Source organism: Mobula birostris, chromosome 4, assembly GCF_030028105.1.
Source record: "Mobula birostris isolate sMobBir1 chromosome 4, sMobBir1.hap1, whole genome shotgun sequence".
NCBI lineage: Eukaryota > Metazoa > Chordata > Chondrichthyes > Myliobatiformes > Myliobatidae > Mobula > Mobula birostris.
In genome coordinates this window covers 28,593,588-28,615,729 of record NC_092373.1, presented here as the reverse complement: position 1 = coordinate 28,615,729, position 22,142 = coordinate 28,593,588, and the positions used below count along the sequence as shown (strand labels likewise).

General features: G+C 42.4%; 1 protein-coding gene across 1 annotated transcript in view; it reads left to right on the top strand.

The window, feature by feature from the left end:
- The window catches only part of LOC140195871 (transmembrane protein 255B), a 96,497-nt gene extending 75,287 nt beyond the window's left edge, over positions 1–21,210 (top strand). The window contains exons 6-9 of the mRNA XM_072254511.1: positions 5,688–5,773; positions 14,774–14,933; positions 17,784–17,933; positions 20,901–21,210. Coding sequence (XP_072110612.1) covers positions 5,688–5,773; positions 14,774–14,933; positions 17,784–17,933; positions 20,901–21,014 — 510 coding nt within the window. The 3' untranslated portion in view covers positions 21,015–21,210. The remainder of the gene's footprint in view (positions 1–5,687; positions 5,774–14,773; positions 14,934–17,783; positions 17,934–20,900) is intronic.
- Positions 21,211–22,142: the final 932 nt, after the last annotated feature.

The window sequence follows — 22,142 nt, the reverse complement described above, 5'->3', positions numbered from 1 at the left end:
ATAATGTTGGGAAAATCCAGCCTGCCAAATTCCTGCTGTGTGTTAGAGACAAGTCTTCATTGCCACATCTGGAGGAAGGCATTATTTTATGAAAGATGTGTGCTGGAAGATTCTTTACTGATGTAAACAGATGTTTTGGAAAAAGGTCTGAAACAAATTATTTACGTTCGACTAGGATATGTAAAACTCCTATGTATGAAATATGACTTTTTCTATATTTTACAGTTTAGACTTGTGTATACACAAGATAACAGGCTCCCAAATTCTTTTAAATGATATGTCTCACCCTTAGTGTCATTCTGTCTCAGTGTCTAACACTAGACTTATGTCAGCCAGTTCCCATACAGTCATTGCTGTTTCTGTATTTCAGTTCAGTTTTGTTCCATCTCCTCTTGCATTGGTTGGCATGCCGTTCTCCCAGGTCATGTGATGTTTTGCCTTGGCCCTAGTACATGGCTGGGTTATTTAAAGCAGCTAGAATGGCTTGACTGATTCATGAATCGCAGAAGAGATTCAACAGTAAAATGCTTCACCAAAATTTTGAGATTCCCTTAATGTCAATTTGCTTCTAAATGTTATATGTGCTTATAGAGCTTTAAATTTTAAGCATAACAGTGACGTTACCCCCTACTGGAATGAAAAGATGTTAAATGAACATCATCAACATATCTAGCGTCTTTACCTTGGCGTATTTCTTTTCAATCACAGCATGCTGAATGAACTACAAAAGTCATTCAGCTTCTGTGGGGAGGAATAAACAGTCAATGATTCAGGCTGAGACCCTTCTACAGGGCCATTATTTTATATAAAACCAAAAGGAAAATAGTGCGGATGCTGGAAACCTAAAAAGAAACAGAATTGCTGAAAATACCTTGCAAATCACGTAGCATCTGTGGAAAGAAAAAAAGTGTTAAGGCCGAGTCATAACTGAAAATGGTTAGAGATAGAGAGACAATGAGATCTGGAGAAGGAAGGGAGGGGAGAAGGCAAAGTCTACAATAGGAGGTGAAGTTGGGCGGAGGAATTTAGTTACTGAAAACGAAACTACACAGGCGGAATTTCATTTTAGAAAAATCAGCCAACAAAAGTGGCTTATTGTTAGTAATTTATTTGCTCTCACTTCCCTAAGTATATTAAGGAAGCCTCGTGGATTGATTTTAACCCCCTGCCTAATCTGAATGGTGTAACGTAAGTACTGAAGCTGACGGTATGCTTGGATTGTGATATCACAACCCCCTCCCCCTACCCAATTTTCCACTCTTGCCACTGTAATCATCCAGAAGAAAGGCAACCCGCCCAAAAGGAGCAGAGTCTAATTTCAAACGGTATAAAAATATTGCCTAAAGACACCCATGAAGCTGGTATTGTCTAATTGTCAGCACAACCAGTTTCAGGAAATCCCTGGAAGGCACTAGTGCAGGGTTGGTGAAACTTTTCGAGAGCATGTGCACAAATTGAATCCCAAGCTTGTAATGTCAAATACCAGAGGGGATAAGTGCAATTTCGTTTTACTGAAACTGCAAAAAAATATCTTGTTCTGGATGCTGTTGAGGGGGATGACCTGACGGGGGACGCCCACGGTGACCGGGTCTCTGGCACTGAGCCTGGCGCTGTTGTGCAGGAGAGAAGGAGGGAGAAGAGAAATGCGGTAGTCGTGGGGGATTCCATAGTCAGGGGAACAGACAGGAGATCCTGTGATCCTGACAGAGATACCCGCATGGTGTGTTGCCTCCCAGGTGCCAGCGTACGGGATGTCTCGTATCGGGTCCTGAATATTCTAAAGGGGGAGGGTGAGCAGCCAGTTGTCTTGGTACATGTTGGTACCAATGACATAGATAGGACAAAGGAGGAGGTCCTGAAGAGAGATTTCCAGGAGTTAGGAAGGAAGCTGAGAAGCAGGACCTCCAGGGTAGTAATCTCGGGATTGCTACCTGTGCCACGTGCTAGCAAGGGCAAGAGTAGTCGGATCAGGCAGATGAATGCCTGGCTGAGAGACCGGTGTAGGGGGCAGGGCTTCAGATTCTTGGATAATTGGGATCTCTTCTGGGGGAAGTATGACCTGTTCAAAAAGGACAGGTTACACCCGAACTCGAAGGGGACCAATATCCTGGCGGGAAAGTTTAATAGAGCTGTCAGGGAGGGTTTAAACTAATTTGGCAGGGGGATGGGAACCAGAATGATAGAGCGGAGGAAGGGGAAAACAGAAATAAATCTAAGATAGTAGCAGTAAAGATGTCAGGAAAGACAGGCAGGTGATGGGGCAAATGTGTAGCCATTGGGATGAGTTGCAGTGCAATAAAGTTGCAGTGAAATCAAAGCAAAAAGTATCAAATACTGGTCTTAAGGTGTTGTACTTAAATGCACGCAGCATAAGAAATAAGGTGGATGATCTTGTTGTACAGCTACAGATTGGCAGGTATGATATTGTGGCCATCACTGAGACCTGGCTAAAGGATGCATGTCTCTGGGAGCTGAACGCCCAAGCATACACGGTGTATCGGAAGGATAGGAAGGTAGGCAGAGGGGGAGGCGTGGCTTTATTGGTAAGAAATGATATTAAATCATTAGAAAGAGGCGATATAGGATCGGAAGGTGCAGAATCTTTATGGGTTGAGCTAAGGAACAGCAGGGGTAAACGGACCCTGATGACAGTTATTTATAGGCCTCCAAACAGCTGCAGGGATGTGGACTACAAATTACAACTGGAAATAGAAAAGGCTTGTCAGAAGGGCAGCGTTATGATAATTGTGGGGGATTTTAACATGCGAGTGGATTGGGGAAATCAGGTCGGCACTGGATCTCAAGAGAAAGAACTTGTAGAATGTCTGCGAGATGGCTTTTTAGAACAGCTTGTTGTTGAGCCCACTAGGGGATCGGCTGTACTGGATTGGGTATTGTGTAATGAACCGGAGGTGATTGGAGAGATTGAGGTGAAGGAACCCTTAGGAGACAGTGATCATAACATGATTGAGTTCACTGTGAAATTAGAAAAAGAGAAGCCGAAATCTGATGTGTCAGTGTTTCAGTGGAGTAAAGGAAACTACAGTGGCATGAGAGAGGAACTGGCCAAAGTTGACTGGAAAGAGACACTGGCGGGAAAGACGGCAGAGCAGCAGTGGCTGGAGTTTATGCGAGAAATGAGGAATGTGCAAGATAGGTATATTCCAAAAAAGAAGAAATTTTCGAGTGGAAAAAGGATGCAACCGTGGTTGACAAGAGAAGTCAAAGCCAAAGTTAAAGCTAAGGAGAGGGCATACAAGGAAGCAAAAATTAGTGGGAAGACAGAGGATTGGGAAGTCTTTAAAACCTTACAAAAGGAAGCCAAGAAGGTCATTAAGAGGGAGAAGATTAACTATGAAAGGAAACTAACAAATAATATCAAGGAGGATACTAAAAGCTTTTTCAAGTATATAAAGAGTAAAAGACAGGTGAGAGTAGATATAGGTCCGATAGAAAATGATACTGGAGAAATTGTAATGGGAGATGAGGAGATGGCAGGGGAACTGAACAAGTACTTTGCATGTCTTCACTGAGGAAGACAGCAGGATACCGGACACTCAAGGGTGGCAGGGAAGAGAAATGTGCGCAGTCACAATTACGACAGAGAAAGTACTCAGGAAGCTGAATAGGCTAAAGGTCGATAAATCTCCTGGACTATATGGAATGCACCCTCGTGTTCTGAAGGAAGTAGCTGTGGAGATTGCGGAGGCATTAGCGATGATCTTTCAAAAGTTGATAGATTCTGGCATGGTTCCGGAAGACTGGAAGATTGAAAATGTCACTCCGCTATTTAAGAAGTGGGTAAGGAAGCAAAAAGGAAATTATAGACCTGTTAGCTTGATGTCGGTGGTTGGGAAGTTGTTGGAGTCAATTGTCAAGGATGAGGTTACAGAGTACCTGGAGGCATATGACAAGATAGGCAGAACTCAGCATGGATTCCTTAAAGGAAAATCCTGCCTGACAGACCTATTACAATTTTTTGAGGAAATTACCAGTAGGCTAGACAAGGGAGATGCAGTGGATGTTGTATATTTGGATTTTCAGAAGGCCTTTGACGAGGTGCCACACATGAGGCTGCTTAACAAGATAAGAGCCCATGGAATTACAGGAAAGTTACATACGTGGATAGAGCTTTGGCTGATTGGCAGGAAACAGAGAGTGGGAATAAAGGGATCCTATTCTGGTTGGCTGCTGGTTACCAGTGGTGTTCCGCAGGGATCAGTGTTGGGGCCGCTTCTTTTTACATTGTACATCAACGATTTGGATTATGGAATAGATGGCTTTGTGGCTAAGTTTGCTGACGATACGAAGATAGGTGGAGGGGCCGGTAGTGCTGAGGAAACGGAGAGTCTGCAGAGAGACTTGGATAGATTGGAAGAATGGGCAGAGAAGTGGCAAATGAAGTACAATGTTGGAAAGTGTATGGTTATGCACTTTGGCAGAAAAAATAAACGGGCAGACTATTATTTAAATGGGGAAAGAATTCAAAGTTCTGAGATGCAACGGGACTTAGGAGTCCTCGTACAGGATTCCCTTAAAGTTAACCTCCAGGTTGAGTCGGTAGTGAAGAAGGTGAAAGCAATGTTGGCATTCATTTCTAGAGAAATAGAGTATAGGAGCAGGGATGTGATGTTGAGGCTCTATAAGGCGCTGGTGAGACCTCACTTGGAGTACTGTGGGCAGTTTTGGTCTCCTTATTTAAGAAAGGATGTGCTGACGTTGGAGAGGGTACGGAGAAGATTCACTAGAATGATTCCGGGAATGAGAGGGTTAACATATGAGGAACGTTTGTCCGCTCTTGGACTGTATTCCTTGGAGTTTAGAAGAATGAGCGGAGACCTCATAGAAACATTTCAAATGTTAAAAGGCATGGACAGAGTGGTTGTGGCAAAGTTGTTTCCCATGATGGGGGAGTCTAGTACGAGAGGGCATGACTTCAGGATTGAAGGGCGCCCTTTCAGAACAGAAATGCGAAAAGATTTTTTTAGTCAGAGGGTGGTGAATCTATGGAATTTGTTGCCACGGGCAGCAGTGGAGGCCAAGTCATTGGGTGTATTTAAGGCAGAGATTGATAGGTATCTGAGTAGCCAGGGCATCAAAGGTTATGGTGAGAAGGCGGGACAGTGGGACTAAATAGGATAAAATGGATCAGCTCATGATAAAATGGTGGAGCAGACTCAATGGGCCGAATGGCCTACTTCTACTCCTTTGTCTTATGGTCTTATGGTCGGTGCCTGGAATGTGCAGTGTGCAGCCAAGGGTTATGGTTGAGGCAAATGTGACAAAGGAATTTTAAAAGGCTCTTAGATAGGCACATAAATGTGCAGAGAATGGAGGGGTATGATCATTGTCTGGGCTGAAGGGATTATTATTTTAGTTATTTGCTAGTTTAATTCGTTTGGTAAAAAATGGTGTGCTAAGTATGCAGTTCCTATGCTGTTCTGTTCAATGTTCTAATTGCAAACTTGTTGAAGTAGATGATCAATATGTGCATTGGCAGGACTGCTCTATAGCTAATTCCAACTGTTGGGCAATACTACAGTAGTAATGTCGTTTAACATTCTTCAGTCTCATATGTAATTATTCAGTATAGCTTTTATGACGCCTGTCGGCAACATTTATTTTCATTTCCCACTACTAAACCAAGGCAATTGCGTTACACCACCCCATTCTTCCCTTGGTTACAGGTGCCATGCCAGAGCCTGACGGAGTCTTGCGATCTGCAAGTGCAGAGTAACACTTGCTACTGTTGTGACTTGTACAACTGCGCCAGGTGAGTGCTCTGCTTTCAGTATGATACGTATTACTTCTGCTTCTACAGTCAACGTGGAACTGCAGGGAAACAGAACAGGGGAGAAATGGAAAACTCTACTTTTGTAACTTAGGTATCATTATTTCTTAATTGCTATGAACTTCCTTTTAGGCCAATTTAGAGGGCATTTGAATTAACTATAAATCCATGGGTCATGCATACAAGACTAAATGAAGCCACTAGTTTTCCTTCCCTAAAGAAGCTCTGTGAACCATTTGGCTTTTATGAGAACCCATAGGTTGATGATCAGCCACACCAATACTGCTTTTTGTTTTACTTGGGGATGGGGAAGGAATTTGTACACAGTCACCCGCATAATCAACAGCAACTTCAGGGTTCTGTGCGAAGTCCAAACATTGTTCTTTAACATTAGAGTTTGCTCAAACAGCCTGTTTGCTCTTGGTTAGCTCTGGCACAGGGCCAATTTCTGAATGGAAGCAAAAAAAAACTTGTTTATTTTGTTCTTAATTTTTTAAGTTCTTGCATCTTAGTTTTTTAAATATATTTTTCATAGCTGGTTATTTAGTTTTCAATTGTCAAAAACATTCAAAGTAAGTTTATTATCAAAGTACATATGTCACCATATACAACGCTGAGATTCGTTTTCTTGCAGGCATCCTCAATAAATCCAGAGTAGAATAATAACCAGGATAGAATCAATAAAACAGTGCACCAACTCGGGTGTTCAACCGCTGTGAAAACAACAACAAACTGAGCAAATACAAATAATAATAATAATAAATAAACATTGAGAACGAGGTGAAGAATCCTTGAAAGTGAGTCCATAGGTTGTGGGAACATTTAAATGTGAAGCTGAGTGAAGTTATCCCCTTTGATTCAAGAGCCTGATGTCTGAGGGGTGATAACTGCTCCTGAAGCTGGTGGTGTGAGTCCTGAGACTCCTGTACTTTCTTTCTGACGGCAGCAGTGAGAAGAGAGCGTGACCTGGGTGCTGGGAGTTCCTGATGATGGATGCTGCTTTCCTGTGACAACACTTTGTGTAGATGTGCTCAGGCTTTACCTGTGATGGACTAGGTTGTATCAGCTATTTTTTGTAGGATTTTCCGTTGAAGGGCATTGGTGTTTCTATACCAGGCTGTGATGCAGTCAGTCAATAAACTGCACATCCATAGAAGTTCATCAAAGTTTTAGATGTCATAGAACATAGAAATCTACAATGCATTAAAAGCCCTTCGGCCCACAATGTTGTGCCGACCATGTAACTTACTCTAGAAACTGCCCGGAATTTCCCTACCGCATAGCCCTCTATTTTTCTAAGCTCCATGTACCTATCTAAGAGTCTCTTAAAAGACCCTATTGTCTCTGCCTCTACCACCATCGCGGCAGTGCATTCCACGCACCCACGACTCTCTGAAAAATTTGCCCCTGACATCCCCTCTGTACCTAATTCCAAGCACCTTAAAACTGTGCCCCCTCATGTTAGCCATTTCACCCCTGGGAAAAAGCCTCTGGCTATCCACACGATCAATACCTCTCATCATCTTATACAACTCTATCTGGTCACGTCTCATCCTCCATCACTCCAAAGAGTAAAGACCAAGTTCACTCAACAAGGCATACTCTCCAATCCAGGCAGCAGCCTTGTAAATCTCCTCTGTACTCTGTCTATAGTATCCACATCCTTCCTGTAGTGAAATGACCAGAACTGAACACAGTACTCCAAGCAGCGTCCAACCAAGGTCCCATGTAGCTGTAACATTACCTCACGGCTCTTGAACTCAATCCCACGGTTGATGAATGCCAACACACCATACGCTTTCTTAACAATACTGTCAACCTGGGCAGAGGCTTTGAGTGTTCTATGGGTACAGACCCCAAGGTGTCGCTGATCCTCCACACTGCCAAGGGTCTTAGCGTTAACATTATATTCTGCCTTCAAATTTGACCTACTAAAATGAACCACTTGACACTTAACTGGGTTGAAGCCCATCTGCCACTTCTCAGCCCAAGTCTACATCCTGTTGATGTCCCGCTGTAACATTTGACAACCCTCTAGGCTATCCACAACACCCTCAGCTTTTGTGTCATCAGCAAACTTACTAATGCACCCTTCTACTTCCTCATCCAGGCCATTTGTAAACATCACAAAGAAGAGGGGTCCCAGAACAGATTCCTGCGGAACACCACTGGTCACTGACCACCATGCAAGATACAAACCATCTGCAACCACCCTTTGCCTTTAGTAGGCAAGCCAATTCTGGATCCACAAAGCAAGGTCTCCTTGGATTCTATGCCTCCTTACTTTCTGAATGAGCCTGGCATGGGGAACCTTATCAAATGCCTTGCTGAAATCCATATACACGACATCTACTGCTCTACCTTCTTCAAAGTCTTTAGTTACATCCTCAGAGAATTCAATCAAGTTTGTAAGGCACCATCGGCCTTTGACAAAGTCATGCTGACTATCCCCAATCAGATTGTGTCTGTCCAAATGCTCATAAATCCTGCCTCTCAGGATCTTCTCCAGCAACTTGACCACTACTGAAGTAAGACTCACTAGTCATGTCAAATCTTTGCAAACTCCTAAGGAAGCAGAGGTGCTGCCGTGTTTTCTTTGTAATTGCACTGGGCACCCCTGGGCCCGGGGAGGTCATCTGAAATGAAAACACTGAGGAATTTAAAGCTGCTGACCCTCTCCACCTCTGATGAAGACTGGCTCATAGATCTCTGGTTTCCAACTCCTGAAGTCAATAATCAGCTCCTTGATCTTGCTGGCACTAAGAGGTTGTTGTTGTGGCACCACTCAGTCAGATTTTCAATCTCTCTCCTATATGCTGATTTGTCACCACCTTTGATTCAACCTACAACAGTGACATCATCAGCAAGCTTGAATATGGCTTTGGAGCTGTGCTTAGCCACACCGTTTTAAGTGAAAAGCGAGTAGAGCAGGGGACTCAGCCTTGTGGTGCACCAGTGCTGATGGAGATTGTAGAGGAGATGTTGTTGCCAATCCAAACTGACTGGGGTCTACAAATGCAGAAATCAAAGATCCAATTGCACAAGGAGGTACTGTGGTCAAGACGTTGAAGTCTATTGAGTAGTTTTGAGGGAATGATGGTATTGAATGCCGAGATGTAGTTGATAAAGAGCATCATAATGTATGCAGATGTCCTAGGATTGAGTGTAGTACCAATGAGATGGCATCTGCTGTGGACTTGCTGCTCCAGTAGGCATATTGGAGCGGATCCAATTTGCTTCTGAGGCAGGAGTTGGTATGTTTCATCATCATCCGCTCAAAACATTTCATCACTGTTAATGCAAGTGCTACTGGATGATAGTCCTTGAGGCAGGTTTTCACCTTCTTCTTAAGCACTGGTTTGAGTGAAGTCTGCTCGAAGCAGGTAGGTACCTCAGACTGCCAAAGCAGGAAGTTAAAGATCTCAGTAAACATTCCAGCCAGTTGATCAGCACAGATCTTTTGTAGCTGGCCAGGTGCTCCATCTGGGCCAGATGCTTCTTTTGGGTTCACCCTCCTGAAGGCTGCTTGCATGTCGGCGTTGGAGACTGAAATCACAGGATCGCTGGGAGCTCTGGGAGTTTGTGATGGTTGCTCCTTGTTTTGACTGTCAAAGTGAGCACAGAAGGCACTGAGCTCATCTGGAAGCTCTGTTGTTGCTTATGTTCCTTGATTTTACTTTATAACAATCATGCCCTGCCACAACTGTCAAGCATCCTTCGTTAGTTCAAGTTTAATCCAGAGTTACCACTCAGCCTGCAAGACAGCTATGTGAAGATCGTACCTGGACTTGTACCTTTCTTGGTCACTGGACTTGAATGCCTCTGACCTGACCCTCAGCAGACTGCAGGTCTCATGGTTCATCCAGGGCTTCAGATTGGGGAAGACTGTGTTTAACTTTGTGGGGACACACTTGTCTACAGGTATTTTAATAAAGCTTGTGACAACCATGGTGTATTCATTCAGATCTATAGGTGAGTCCTTTAGCACGGCCCAGTCCACCAACTCAAAGCAATCCCATAGCCTCTCCTTTGCCTCCCACGACTTTCTCTTTGTTGTTCTAATCGCTGGAGCCTTGCTCTTTAGCCTCTGTCGGTCTTCAGGCAGGAGAAGCACAACCAAGTGATCAGATCTACCAAAATACAGTCTGGGCATGGAACAGTAGGCATTCCTTATCTTAATATAGCAGTGGTCTGGTGTGCTGGGACCCTGGGTGCTACAGGCTATATGCTGATGGTAATTGGGCCGGATTTTCTTCAAACAAGCCTGGTTAAAGTCCCTGACTATGATTTGAAATGCGTCAGGATGGACTATTTATTGGCTGGAGATGACATCCTGCAGTATCTCAAGTACTTGGTCAGCCACTGGTGATCAAAAGTTCCTGCCAGGAAATCAAGCTCTATATACATAGAGCATATGAAAAAGTGGGAATAAGTCCTTTGCACTCACTCTTATGCTTGTGTTTCCTTAAAACAATACTGTAGGTTCTCCGATCTGACTCAATGAGACAGAGAAACACAGCACCAATTATCTACTTAAAACTGCAAATCTATGTTTATTAGGACAGAACAGAGCAAGCATTAATAGCTTTATATCGGCATGCGTGGGCCCCTCACTGCATCACCCCGCGCTGCTCATGACCATCCCGTTGGGGAAGCCTGGAGAAAAACTACCCTAGGCCCTTTCCACTGATATGAGGTGCCACAGAAAGCAGGCCCACACAGAGCACCAGCTCATATCACTTAATCCGAACCAGTCGTCACCTATCACCACTCTTCGCTAGCATCAATAAACTTCCGTCTTCCCATGGTTGCTCTCACAGTATTACATTCTCACGGTGTATACTGACAGCAGTAATCAAATCTCCTGCAGCCAGTTTGTTACATTCAAGGCCACAGTTATGGTGAGCTTTTTGCCAAGCTCAAAGGTTAACAGCTTGCCCTGTCATTCAGTAGGATTGCAGCTGATCCTTTACCTCAGAGTCCTTTTCCTGAACTAACCAAACAGCCTTGATTATCTGCAAAAGGCTTTACTACAATGAGCAGCTTTACTGATGGCAAAATGTTTACTTTTTATGGTGGTGTTTGTTTTGCGTTTCTCCTTAAATATAATGACACATGTTTATAACTATATTATTAACAATTATGTCAAGGTATTGGTCAGACTGCACTTGGAGTATTGTGAGCAAGTATGGGGAAAAGGCAGGAGAATGGGAGAAAGGAGCGCCGCAGGTTGAGAGGGATAATAGATTACCCATGATGGAATGGGAGAACAGACTTGATGGGCTGAATGGCCCAATTCTGCCCTTATATCTTACGGTCTTAATTATGTCTTCTTACGATTGAAATATTAATTTACAGACTTATTCTTAATACATGGCAAAATGAAAAGATTAGTTTTAGTTTGAGAGAGCAGGAATGAAAGTGATGATTTGACTTACAACACTCAGTTGTATGATGCAATACTGCTCTTCCATCCACGAGGATTTTGGAAGCTAGTGTAGACTCATAGGCTCTGATCTCTCCACTGGCCACACTGATTACGTGCAAAACAGTTTTGGAAAAAGATTAAATCCACTCCGTACGTCCATAAGCCAGAATTGTCTTCATGCTGGCAAAAACAGATTCAAATCCGAAAAACACAATAGAACAAGAACAGTACACAAAGATAAATTGTATTTGTTTGTAGTTAAGACGAATGTTAGAGCAACGGCATTAACTAATAGTTTTAGGTTCATAGAGCACTACGCACAGAAACAATCCATTTGGCCCATCTAGTCCATCCCAGCCCAGTCTGCCTAGTCCCATCGACCTGCACGTAGATCACAGCTCTCCATATCCTTTCATTCTTGTATCTGTCCATGCTTCCCTTAAATCTTTCAAAACATCCCAACATAATTTAATACTGAACCATTGGGGCAGGTGGCAGAAAGATTGCTCAGGGATCAAGGTTTATCAGAAGTACCTTAAAGAAGGAAGGCAATTTAGAGGGTTTGAGATATTTAAAGAAGTGGGTTCAGGGCGAAAGTGGGGAGAATAATAATTGTGATTATGTAGGTTGGTGTAAATGGGTGGCTGATGATCAGTGCCAAACTCAAAGGGCTGGTGGGCCTGTTTCTGTGATGTCTATCTCTATGACTCTCTTGTTACTAGATCTCTTACTGCTGAAAGCAGTTTCTCCTCATCTTCTCCATCAAACCACTCATAGTTTTCAACACTGCTTTTGTATTTGCTCTGATACTCCCCCGCTCCAAGAAGAACAATATCAGCATTTCTCATCTCTCCAGATATGTGCAACCATCCCCAGCAAAGCCCAATAACAACTTAACACTCCTCCAGCTCCAATGTATGGGATTTTCCAATATTTGATGGTTTAAGTTGTAAATAAAATCCATTTACAATGTTTGATTGTCTAATTTGTAAACACAATCCATTTTTAAGTATAGATGACCTCCAAAGAACATTAAAAAAATCATCAATAATATAAGAGGCCACGTTGGGGTTGCACTTGAAGTATTGTGCACTGTTTTGGTCATCCGGTTAAAGGAGAGATGTTATTAAACTTGAAAGAATACAGAAACAATTTATCAAGGTGTTGCCTCGGCTTGGGAGCCTGAGGTATAAGAAGAGGTTGCAAAAATGAAGACTTTATTCCCTGGAACATAAGAGGTTGAGGGGAGACTTTATAGAGGTATATAAAATCATGAAGATTATAGTGGTCATATATGCATGGGGACAAAAGAGTTGGGGGAGATATTAAGATGATCAAATCCCCAGGGCTAACAAGGTGTTCCTTCAGGCCCTGTGATAGGCTAGTGCAGAAATTAGAGGTTGCCTTAGCAGAGATATTTAAAAAGTCCTTAGCCACCGGTGAGATACCAGATGATTGGAGGACAGCTGATAAGACCATAAGACATAGGAGCAGAATTAGGCTATTTGGCCCATCTCATTTGCTCTGCCATTTGATCATTGCTGATCCATTTCCCTCTCAACCCCATTCTCCTACCTTCTCCTCGTAACATTTCACGCTCTTAATACACCCAATGACCTGGCCTCTGCAGTCCCCTGTGGCAACAAATTCTACACATTCATCAGCCTTCGGCCTCTCATCTCCATTTTAAATGGATGTCCCTCTATTCTTAGGTTGTGCCTTTTGGTCGTAGGCTCCCCCACTACAGGAAACATTCTCTTCACATCCACTCTATCTAGGCCTTTCAACATTCGATGGGTTTCAATGAGATTTCTGCCCCTGCCCCTTACATCCTTCTGAACTCCAGTGAGTATAGGCCCAAAGCCATCAAAGCCTTCTCATATGACAAATCTTTCATTCCCAGAACCATCTTGGAAACCTGCTTTCAACCCTCTCCAATGTCAGCACATCCTTTCTTGGAAAATGCTTCGATAAGGGGCCCAAAATTGCTCACAATACCCCAAGTGAGGCCTCATCAGTGCCTTATAAAACCTCAGCTTTACACCCTTGTTTTTATATTCTATTCCTTTTGAAATTAATGCTAACATTGCATTTGCCTTCCGCATCAGACGCAACCTGCAAATTAATGTTTAGGGGATCCTGTACAAGGACTCCCAAGTCCCTTTGCACTTCAGATTTTTGAATTTACTCCTTATTTATAAAATAGTCTATGCTTTTACTTCTTTTACCAAAGTGCATGACCATACACTTCCTGACATTGTATTGCATCTGCCACTTCTTTGCCCACTCTCCTAATCTGTCAAAGTCCTTCTTCAGCCTTCCTGCTTCCTCCATACTACCTGCCTCTCCACCTATCTTCGTGTTGGCTGCAAACTTAGTCACAAAGCTTTCAATTCCATCATCCAAGTCATTGACGTACAATGTAAAAAGAAGTAATCCCAACACTGACCCCTGTGGAACACCACTAGTCACCGATAGCCAAACAGAAAAGGCTCCCGTTGTCCCCACTCTTTGTCTCTTGCCAATCAGACAACGTTGTACCCTGAGTTTTCCTGTAATACCATGGGCTGTTATCTTGTTAAGCAGCCTCAATCACAACACCTTATCAAAGGCCTTCTGAAAATCCAAGTACACAACATCCACTGATTCTCCTTTATCTATCCTACTTCTTATTTCTTCAAAGAATTCCAACTGATTTGTCAGGTAGGATTGCCCCTTAAGGAAACCATGCTGACTTTAGCCTATTTTATCATGTGCCTCCAAGTACCCCAAGATCTCATCCTTAACTATCAACCTAAACATCTTCTCACCCACTTAGGTCAAACCAACCGGCCTATACTTCCCTTTCTGCTGCCTCCCTCCCTTCTTGAAGAGTGGAGTGACATTTGCAATTTTCTAGTCCTCCGGAGCCATGCCAGAATCTAATGATTCTTGAAAGATCATTACTAATGCCTCCACGATCTCTTCAGCCACCTCTTTCAGAATACTGGGGTGCAGTCAATCTGGACTTACCTACCTTCAGATTTCTCAGTTTCCCAAACACCTTCTCCCAAGTAATAGCAACTACACTCACCTCTGCCCTCTGACATTCTTGAACTTCCACCATACTGCTAGTGTCTTCCACAGTGAAGACCGACACAAAATACTTATTCAGTTCATCCACCATTTCCTTGTTTTCATTACTACCTTTCCAGCAACATTTTCCAGTGGTCTAGTATCCACTTGCTTCTTTCTTTTACTCTTTATTATGTATCTGAAAATCCTTCTGGTATCCTCTTTGATAGTGCAGGTTGGCTTATCTTGATATTTTGTCTTTTCCCTCCTTACGGCTTTTTTAGTTGTCTTCTATTGGTTTTTAAAAGATTCCCAATCCTCTACCTTCCCGCTAATATTTGCTCTATTATATGCCTTCTCTTTTGCATTTACATATGTCACACTAACTGCTCCTTCAAGATTAGGTTAGGGAATTTTCCCCAGAGCAGGCTGTTATGATTATGAATCGACCCATATTTGTTAGGACATTATTCAGCAGCTAATTACCTTTCTTTCTATAGTGGTGATTACCTGAACAATTACTTTGAATTTATTGGAGTGAAGAGTTGCCAGGAGGTACAAGTGGTTTACATTATGATTTGGCTCGTCACGGCGCTGAATGTTTCTGCCTTCCTCTTGGGAATTATCACCACTGCCATCCTTGGCAGCTTCAAAAACATGGTAAGAAGATATAAAATTGCCAAGAATTTCAGTCTTGATGAGGGTAATTTTTCATTGCAACTGCAGTGAGTTGTGGAGAAAACGTTTATAGGATGAATGCCTTTAAGTATTTTAATGTGGACTGGAGTATACTCAAATGTACTCAAAGCATATTTGAAGAAAAATTCTTAATCAAGTAGAATACTCTTCTTCTCAAAATACTCACTAGCTATAAGGAGAGGATGGACAATCTTGGACTGTTTTCTCTGGAACATCGTAGGGGCAACCTGACAGAAGTTTATACAATTATGAGGGACGGGGGCAATTATCAGGGTCTTTTTTCCTCGGGGTGGACACTCAAGTACTAGAGGGTGTAGGGTTAAGGTGAGTAGATTTAAGCCAATTTTTTTTTTCACACACAGATGCCTGGAACGTTCTGTCAGGGAAGTGGTAGAAGCAGATACAAGAGGTTTAAAGGGTATTCAGATTGGCACAAGAACTGTCAGGGGATAGAGGGATACAGATCAGGTGGGATTAGGGTAGTTTGGCATCGTGGTCAGCACAGACAAAGCTATTTCTGTGTTGTGCTGTTCTATGTTCTTTTCTATTCAAATTGCTTCTTAGCATTTGACCAAATTTTAATAACATCTCCTGGAGCTGGCTCTCCAATATCTTATATGAATACATCAGCTGCACTCCCCCTTCCTATCCAATCAGTTATTTCCAAGACGCAACGTAGCAATAAAGATGAAAAAGACTAGATATGCTCAGAAAGTTCATAGAGAAAGAAAAATAGCTAATGATTAAATCTCTTTTCATCCAAGCTGGAAGGTATTTAACTAGAAATGGTAACAATGCTTCTCTCTTCATTGAGGATGTCTCCTTCATATATGTACAGTCTGTTTATATTGTTATCATGCCATTAGTACAATGCAAATCCAGACTTTGTGTTTTCCATGTTTTTTTTCAGCCAGTTCTTAAATTGGCTTTTAAATGTTTCAGGAGTAATTGGCTTCAAGAAGATTGGATTAGCTGGCTGTTCATTGTTCAATACCTTATCTTGCCTATTGAGTTTTCAAGTATAGGTAATAATTCATCTGTTATGCTGCAGGCAGACCCCATTCTAGATATATGCAATCAGAATTTCATTAGCACCTTTCCACTGTGGCACAGTCAGTTTATAGCTCGCTGTGTTGATCTTCCTGACACTGCATGGGTTTCCTGTGGATGCTCCAGTTTCCTCCTAAATGCCAAAGAAAAGCAGCTGGGCAGGTTAATTGAGCACTGCGGATCTAAGTGCATAGGTGTGTGGTAACGTCTGAGGGGGGATTGGTGGGAGAGTGAGGGACTAAAATGCAAATGGTGTTGGTTCAGTGTAAAAAGTTGGTTGGTGGTCAACATGTGCTGAGGCAGAAGAGAAACTACAGATGCTGGAGCAACACACACAAAATGCTGGAGGAACTCAGCAGGTCAGGCAGCATCCATGGAGAGAAGTGAACAGCTGACATTTCAGGCTGAGACCCTTTCTCATGAGCTGAGGGTCTATTTCAGTGATTTATGGTCTTATTTTCAAAGGAAAAAAAGCCAAATCATTTGAATAAGCTGCAGGGTATCACTAAAACACCGATAGTCAAGGCATTAACATTCAAGCAGAATATTACTGCCACAGCAGCTGATGCAGTGGGGCATACAGTATAACACAGTTAGTGCAGCAATTAGGGTAGCACTATCACAGAGTTAGTGAGCCGAGTTCAATTCTGCCTCTGTCTGTAAGGAGTTTGTACAGTCTCCCCATAGCTGCGTGGGTTTCCTCTGATTGTTCTAGTTTCCTCGCACTTTCCAAAGATGTGTGGGTTAGTAGGTTAATTGCTCACGAGGCTGTAATTGGGTGACATGGGCTCATCGGGCCAGTAGTGCATGTTACCATGGTCAATCTCTAAACAAAATTTAAAAATTAAATGTAAAGTATATGGGGGGACCCTTTTCACATTTTGAGTTGCGAAGCTACCAAGTTGTCAACATTCGTAATTATACAAGGAATTCATTACAGTGCATGTTAAACAAAGTTCCCTCTGATCTTTCTTTACTGCTGCATAGACCAGCCATTGCCCTGGGCTGCACTGTGCAGCTCTTTAAATGATTTCTCTTGTAATATGCATACTATGAATATTCAGAATGAAAATTGAAATGAGCTACTGACTTCCATTCTGTGTTTATTGTTACAGTTTGTAACATTGTTGTAACTTGAAACACTGACAATGTAAATATGTTGAAGCTCTGAAGTATTTCAAAGTAAAGGTTGTGGTAGAATTATTATTTAGAAAATTTATAGATTATATTCATTAACACAATTAACTACAGGTTATTTCACTAAAATAGATTTCAAAATTATATTAGCATTATGTAAAAGAAGATTTGATCTGCACAGCTATGTGCTCGGGAGCATTTCAGTCACTGTGCACCCACACAGGTTAGAAGGAACAGTGATGTCGAAGTCATCAAACCTTTTTTTTTGTTTCCTTTATCTAATGCCCTATTTCAAAGATAATGGCAGCATGTACTATGAACTTATTTGTTGTATTTCTAATTTTCAGCTATGAAGAAACTACCACAGTTATTTGTTGTTGTTCCTTTTTGTGCCTTGTGGCACATCAGGTGGCATTTTTGTGGTGTCCATAGCATTTGACTGTTTTTTTGTGAGGCCAAGTTGCTAACGCGATGCTCAGCGTGGCACTGATGGAAAGCGAGCAAGGAGCTGGCCAGATTCAAACTCACGACCATTCGCCTCAAAGCCCGGTATTGATGCCGCTAACCACCACTCTGCTAACAGCTACTTTAGTCTTGCAAAATAATCTGCCTATTCTTTTACAGGAGTCCCTTGTTGGGCCTGAGGTTAGTTTCCAGCTCTTCCACATTCAGAATTCCAGGTACAAGTCTAAGGAGCAGCGGGAGTCACAGCCCATACTATCTCCATCTGCACCGCTCCTGCTACACGAACATGCAGTAGACACAATGCATCAGGTATTTGCCTCTTTATTCTGTGCATTTAGAAAGGTGTGGACTTTTCCAATGTACCTTGACAGCAATCTACAAAAAGATAAAAATATGTCGTTTTGTTTTTTTCTACCAAAGTTCTTTAGCTGCTAATGGCATTACATTGTCTGGAAATGGCCGGTGACTACGATTTCTTTTCATAGCATCAGTTTAAGAAGATTATTTCCCTGAATTTTTAGTGTTAGTTGCAAAATATGACTTTTGCCAAGTTAGAACATAGAACAATACAGCTCAGCACAAGCCCTTCAGCCCGCAGTGTTGTACTGTCCTGTAATCTATTCCTAGATCAATCTAATGCTTCCTTCCCACGTAGCCCTCTATTTTTCTTTCATTCATGTACCTATCTGAGAGTCTCTTAAAAGACTCCAATGTATCTGATCTACCACCACAGGTGGCAATGCATTTCACACACCCACCATTCTCTGTGTAAAAAAAAGCACCTCTGATATCCCCCCCCCCTTATACTTTCCTCCAATCAGCTTAAAATTATGCTCTCTGATATTCGTCACCGCCGCTCTGGGAGAAAAGTACTGGCTGTCCACGCTATTGATGCTTCTTATCATCTTATACATCTCTGTCAAGCAACCTCTCATCCTCCTTCACTCCAAAGAGAAAAGCCTTAACTTTTCCTCATGAGACATGCCCTCTTATCGACACAAAACCTGCAATCCCATAGATTTTGAAACAGAAAGGACTGCAGATATTGGAATCCGGGGTAATAAATAATCTGCTGGATGAACTGAGCAAGTCCAGCAGTGTCTGTGGGGAGAAAGAAATTGTTGATGCCTTGGATTGAAACCCGGCGTCGGAATCAGATCAGAGACCAACTCAGTGTATTATCACTGATGTATGTCATGAAATGTGTTGTTTGTGGCAGCAGTAGAGTGCAAAACATAAAAAATATACCAAATTACAATAAGAAATATACCCTGTAAATAGTGGGAAAAAAGCCAAAATAGTTAAGGGCTCATGGGGTGCTTCATGATTCATTCAGAAATCTGATGGCGGAGGGGAAGAAGCTGTTCCTGAAATGTTGAGTGTGTACCTCCTCCCTGATGGTAGTAGTGAGAAGAGAGCATGTCCTGAGTGGTGAGGGGCTTTAACGATGGATGCCGCCTTCCTGAGGGACCGTACGTGAAGACGTCCATGTAGGTGGGGAGTGTTGTGTCCATGATGGAGCTGGTGGCACCCCTTTTCGATCCTGTGCAGTGGCCCTCCATACCAGAAGGTGAATGCAACCAGTTAGAATGCCCTCCACGGCACACCTGTAGAAATTTGGAGAGTCTTTGATGACATACAAAATCTTATCAAACTCCTAACGAAGTATAGCTGCTGTCTGTACCTCAGTTGAAATGTCGACAATTCCTTTGCCCCCACAGAAGCTCCTCAACCTGCTGAGTTCCACCACAGATAAGTCTACTTTTAATTCTAAGCTTAATTTTACCGTTCAAAGACCAGTTGAGACTACAACTAGAGGTCATGGGTTAAGGGTGAATGGTGCAAAGTTTAAGGGAAACATGAAGGGTAACTTCTTCACTCAGAGGGTGGTGGGAGTGTGAAACGAGTTGCTGGCACAAGTGGTGCATGTGAGCTCAATTTCAACGTTTAAGAGAAGTTTGGATAAGTACATGGATGGTAGGGGTGTGGAGGACTGTAGTTCAGGAGCAGGTCAATGGGACCGGGCAGTTTAAATGGTTCAGCATGGACTAGATGGGCTGAAGGGCCTATTTCAGTGCTGTACTTTTCTATGAATCTATGACCATCCCAATTAGTCAGTTAGTCTTTATGTAGGATGTTAGTAAAATAGTAAAATGGAATAGAGATACTGCTGAAAAGTGTGTGTGTGGGTGTGGGTGGGTGGGTGGGTGGATGGGTGTGTGTGTGTGTGTGTGTGTGTGTGTGTAAACAAGCAAGATAGAACAGGCAGATTTTTTTTTTTGAATCGCTGGTTCCGATATTTACGACATGCTCTTTGGTAATTGACAGATATTACTTCGTCACTAAACATTTTAATAATTTAGTACATTATTGTTAAATTCTACATCACTTGAGCTGAAAACTTGTAAGTATTGGTAAGGCCAAATTTGGAGTATTGTGTACAGTTTTGGTCACCAAATTATAGGAAAGATGTCAACAAAATAGAGAGAGTACAGAGAAAGTTTACTAGAATGTTACCTGGGTTTCATCACCTAAGTTACAGAGAAAGGTTGAACAAGTTGGGTCTTTAGTCTTTGGAGCGTGGGAGGTTGAGGGGGGACTTGATAGAGGTATTTAAAATTATGAGGGGGATTGATAGAGTTGACATGGGTAGGCTTTTTCCATTGAGAGTGGGGGAGATTCAAACAAGAGGACATGAGTTGAGAGTTAAAGGGCAAAAGTTTAGGGGTAACATGAGGGGGAACTTCTTTACTCAGAGAGTGGTGGCTGTGTGGAACGAGCTTCCAGCAGAAATGGTTGAGGCAAGTTTAATGTTGTCATTTAAAGTTAAACTGGACAGCTATATGGACAGGAAAGGAATGGAGGGTTATGGGCTGAGTGCAGGTCGGTGGGACTAGGTGAGAGTATGAGTTTGGCATGGACTAGAAGGGCCGAGATGGCCTGTTTCTGTGCTGTAATTGTTCAATAGTTACATGGTTAATCACAAAGGTTAAATTAGATACTGTAGAGGCTCTTCTTCTTTATTTCATCCAGCGTTTAGGTATCTTGAATGCAGGAGAGCAGCACTGGCCTCTTCAGGGAAAACAATTAAAGAAATGACAAGCAGTTCCACTTCTTTTTATTGACAATGTAACTGCAGTTGTGATGGCTTCTGGTGGACGTAGATGCAGTTAGGAAAGTAACTGTAGTGTAAACCCTTTTCACGATTAGTACAATTAGTACACACTGTGAAATAAAAATGTGCATTTGAAGTGATAATGATCTTTCTTTCCTCAGGGGGTCCCTGCTGAGTACATGCCAATGTCGCTGCCGAGCTGTGATTTTAACTGTGTAAGGAAGGACACCAACCCTCCTCCCTTCGCTCCGCTGTACAATTTGCTGCCGGATTAGTCAATGGGATCTCCAACCTGATCACCTCTTCTCCGACTCTGTGTAAAGACCAGCTACCCTATCACTACACATCTGGAACACCGATCCGCAACCCAAACCCATCAGACTTCAAGGGGTTATTTGTGGTTTTGTACAGTTGTATTCAGTGGCTGATAGAGAAAATGGCCCACTTTATTTTTATTCCCTTTTCCTTCATTGTGAGATAATCAGAGTGTTGGACTTTCTATCTATCACATATTTACAACATTGTACAAAATCTATATCTATCCCTTGAGATACTTGTTATAGTGTGAGATGAATTGATATCACTTTGTTAAACAACTATATATATTTTTATATCATACAATTTTTAGTTTTCCTTATGTTAGCCACAATAGAATTTACATAAAGAAAATGTCCAACATTATAACTGAATTTGCCATGTAGCAGAATGAAATAAAACTCCCAATTAGTCCTGCTTGTAATGATATTACTTTGGCTTTCTGTCCATAGGGAACAGTGTACTGCACAGGGCAATGCGCCTTCAGTTTCCAAAGGACGTAATTATTCAATGTGTACTGACTTGTGTTGCTTATAAATTTCAGGACTATTCATTCCAGTTTACTTGGAAGGTTTTCCTGGTCAGCTTCCCACTTCACCCCCCTGTAGACGAGCTCACTCATAACTCTGATACTCTTCACTGAAATTCATCCCATTGAACTGTGCAGGTCACCATTGATTGACTTCCAATGCACCAGCGTTTTCAAAATTCCAATCCGTATTCCCCTCCCTTCTTCAAATACCCATAACTGCAAATTGTCCCAGAACCTTGTAAAACTTTATACTCATTTAACTGTGTTCTCTTGTATATCTCCTGCCTTCTTTGTCCCACTTTGGTAGCTGCTCGTTCAGCCATCTTATTCCAGAGCTATGAACGGTCTCCCTAAACTCTAAACCTCTCCTGTTCCTTCATAGTCCAGTGTTTCCACAGGCAAGAGTTGACATCTGCAGTCCTGCCTCGCCCAGTTATCAATGGACAGCATAATGGCTAACAGACGGAGGAGTCCTCAAGAACATTTCCCTTCTCAGTGGCAGCAGAGTCAACTCTGTGAATGCCGAAGGAAGCCATCTCAGCCAGACCTGCCAGGT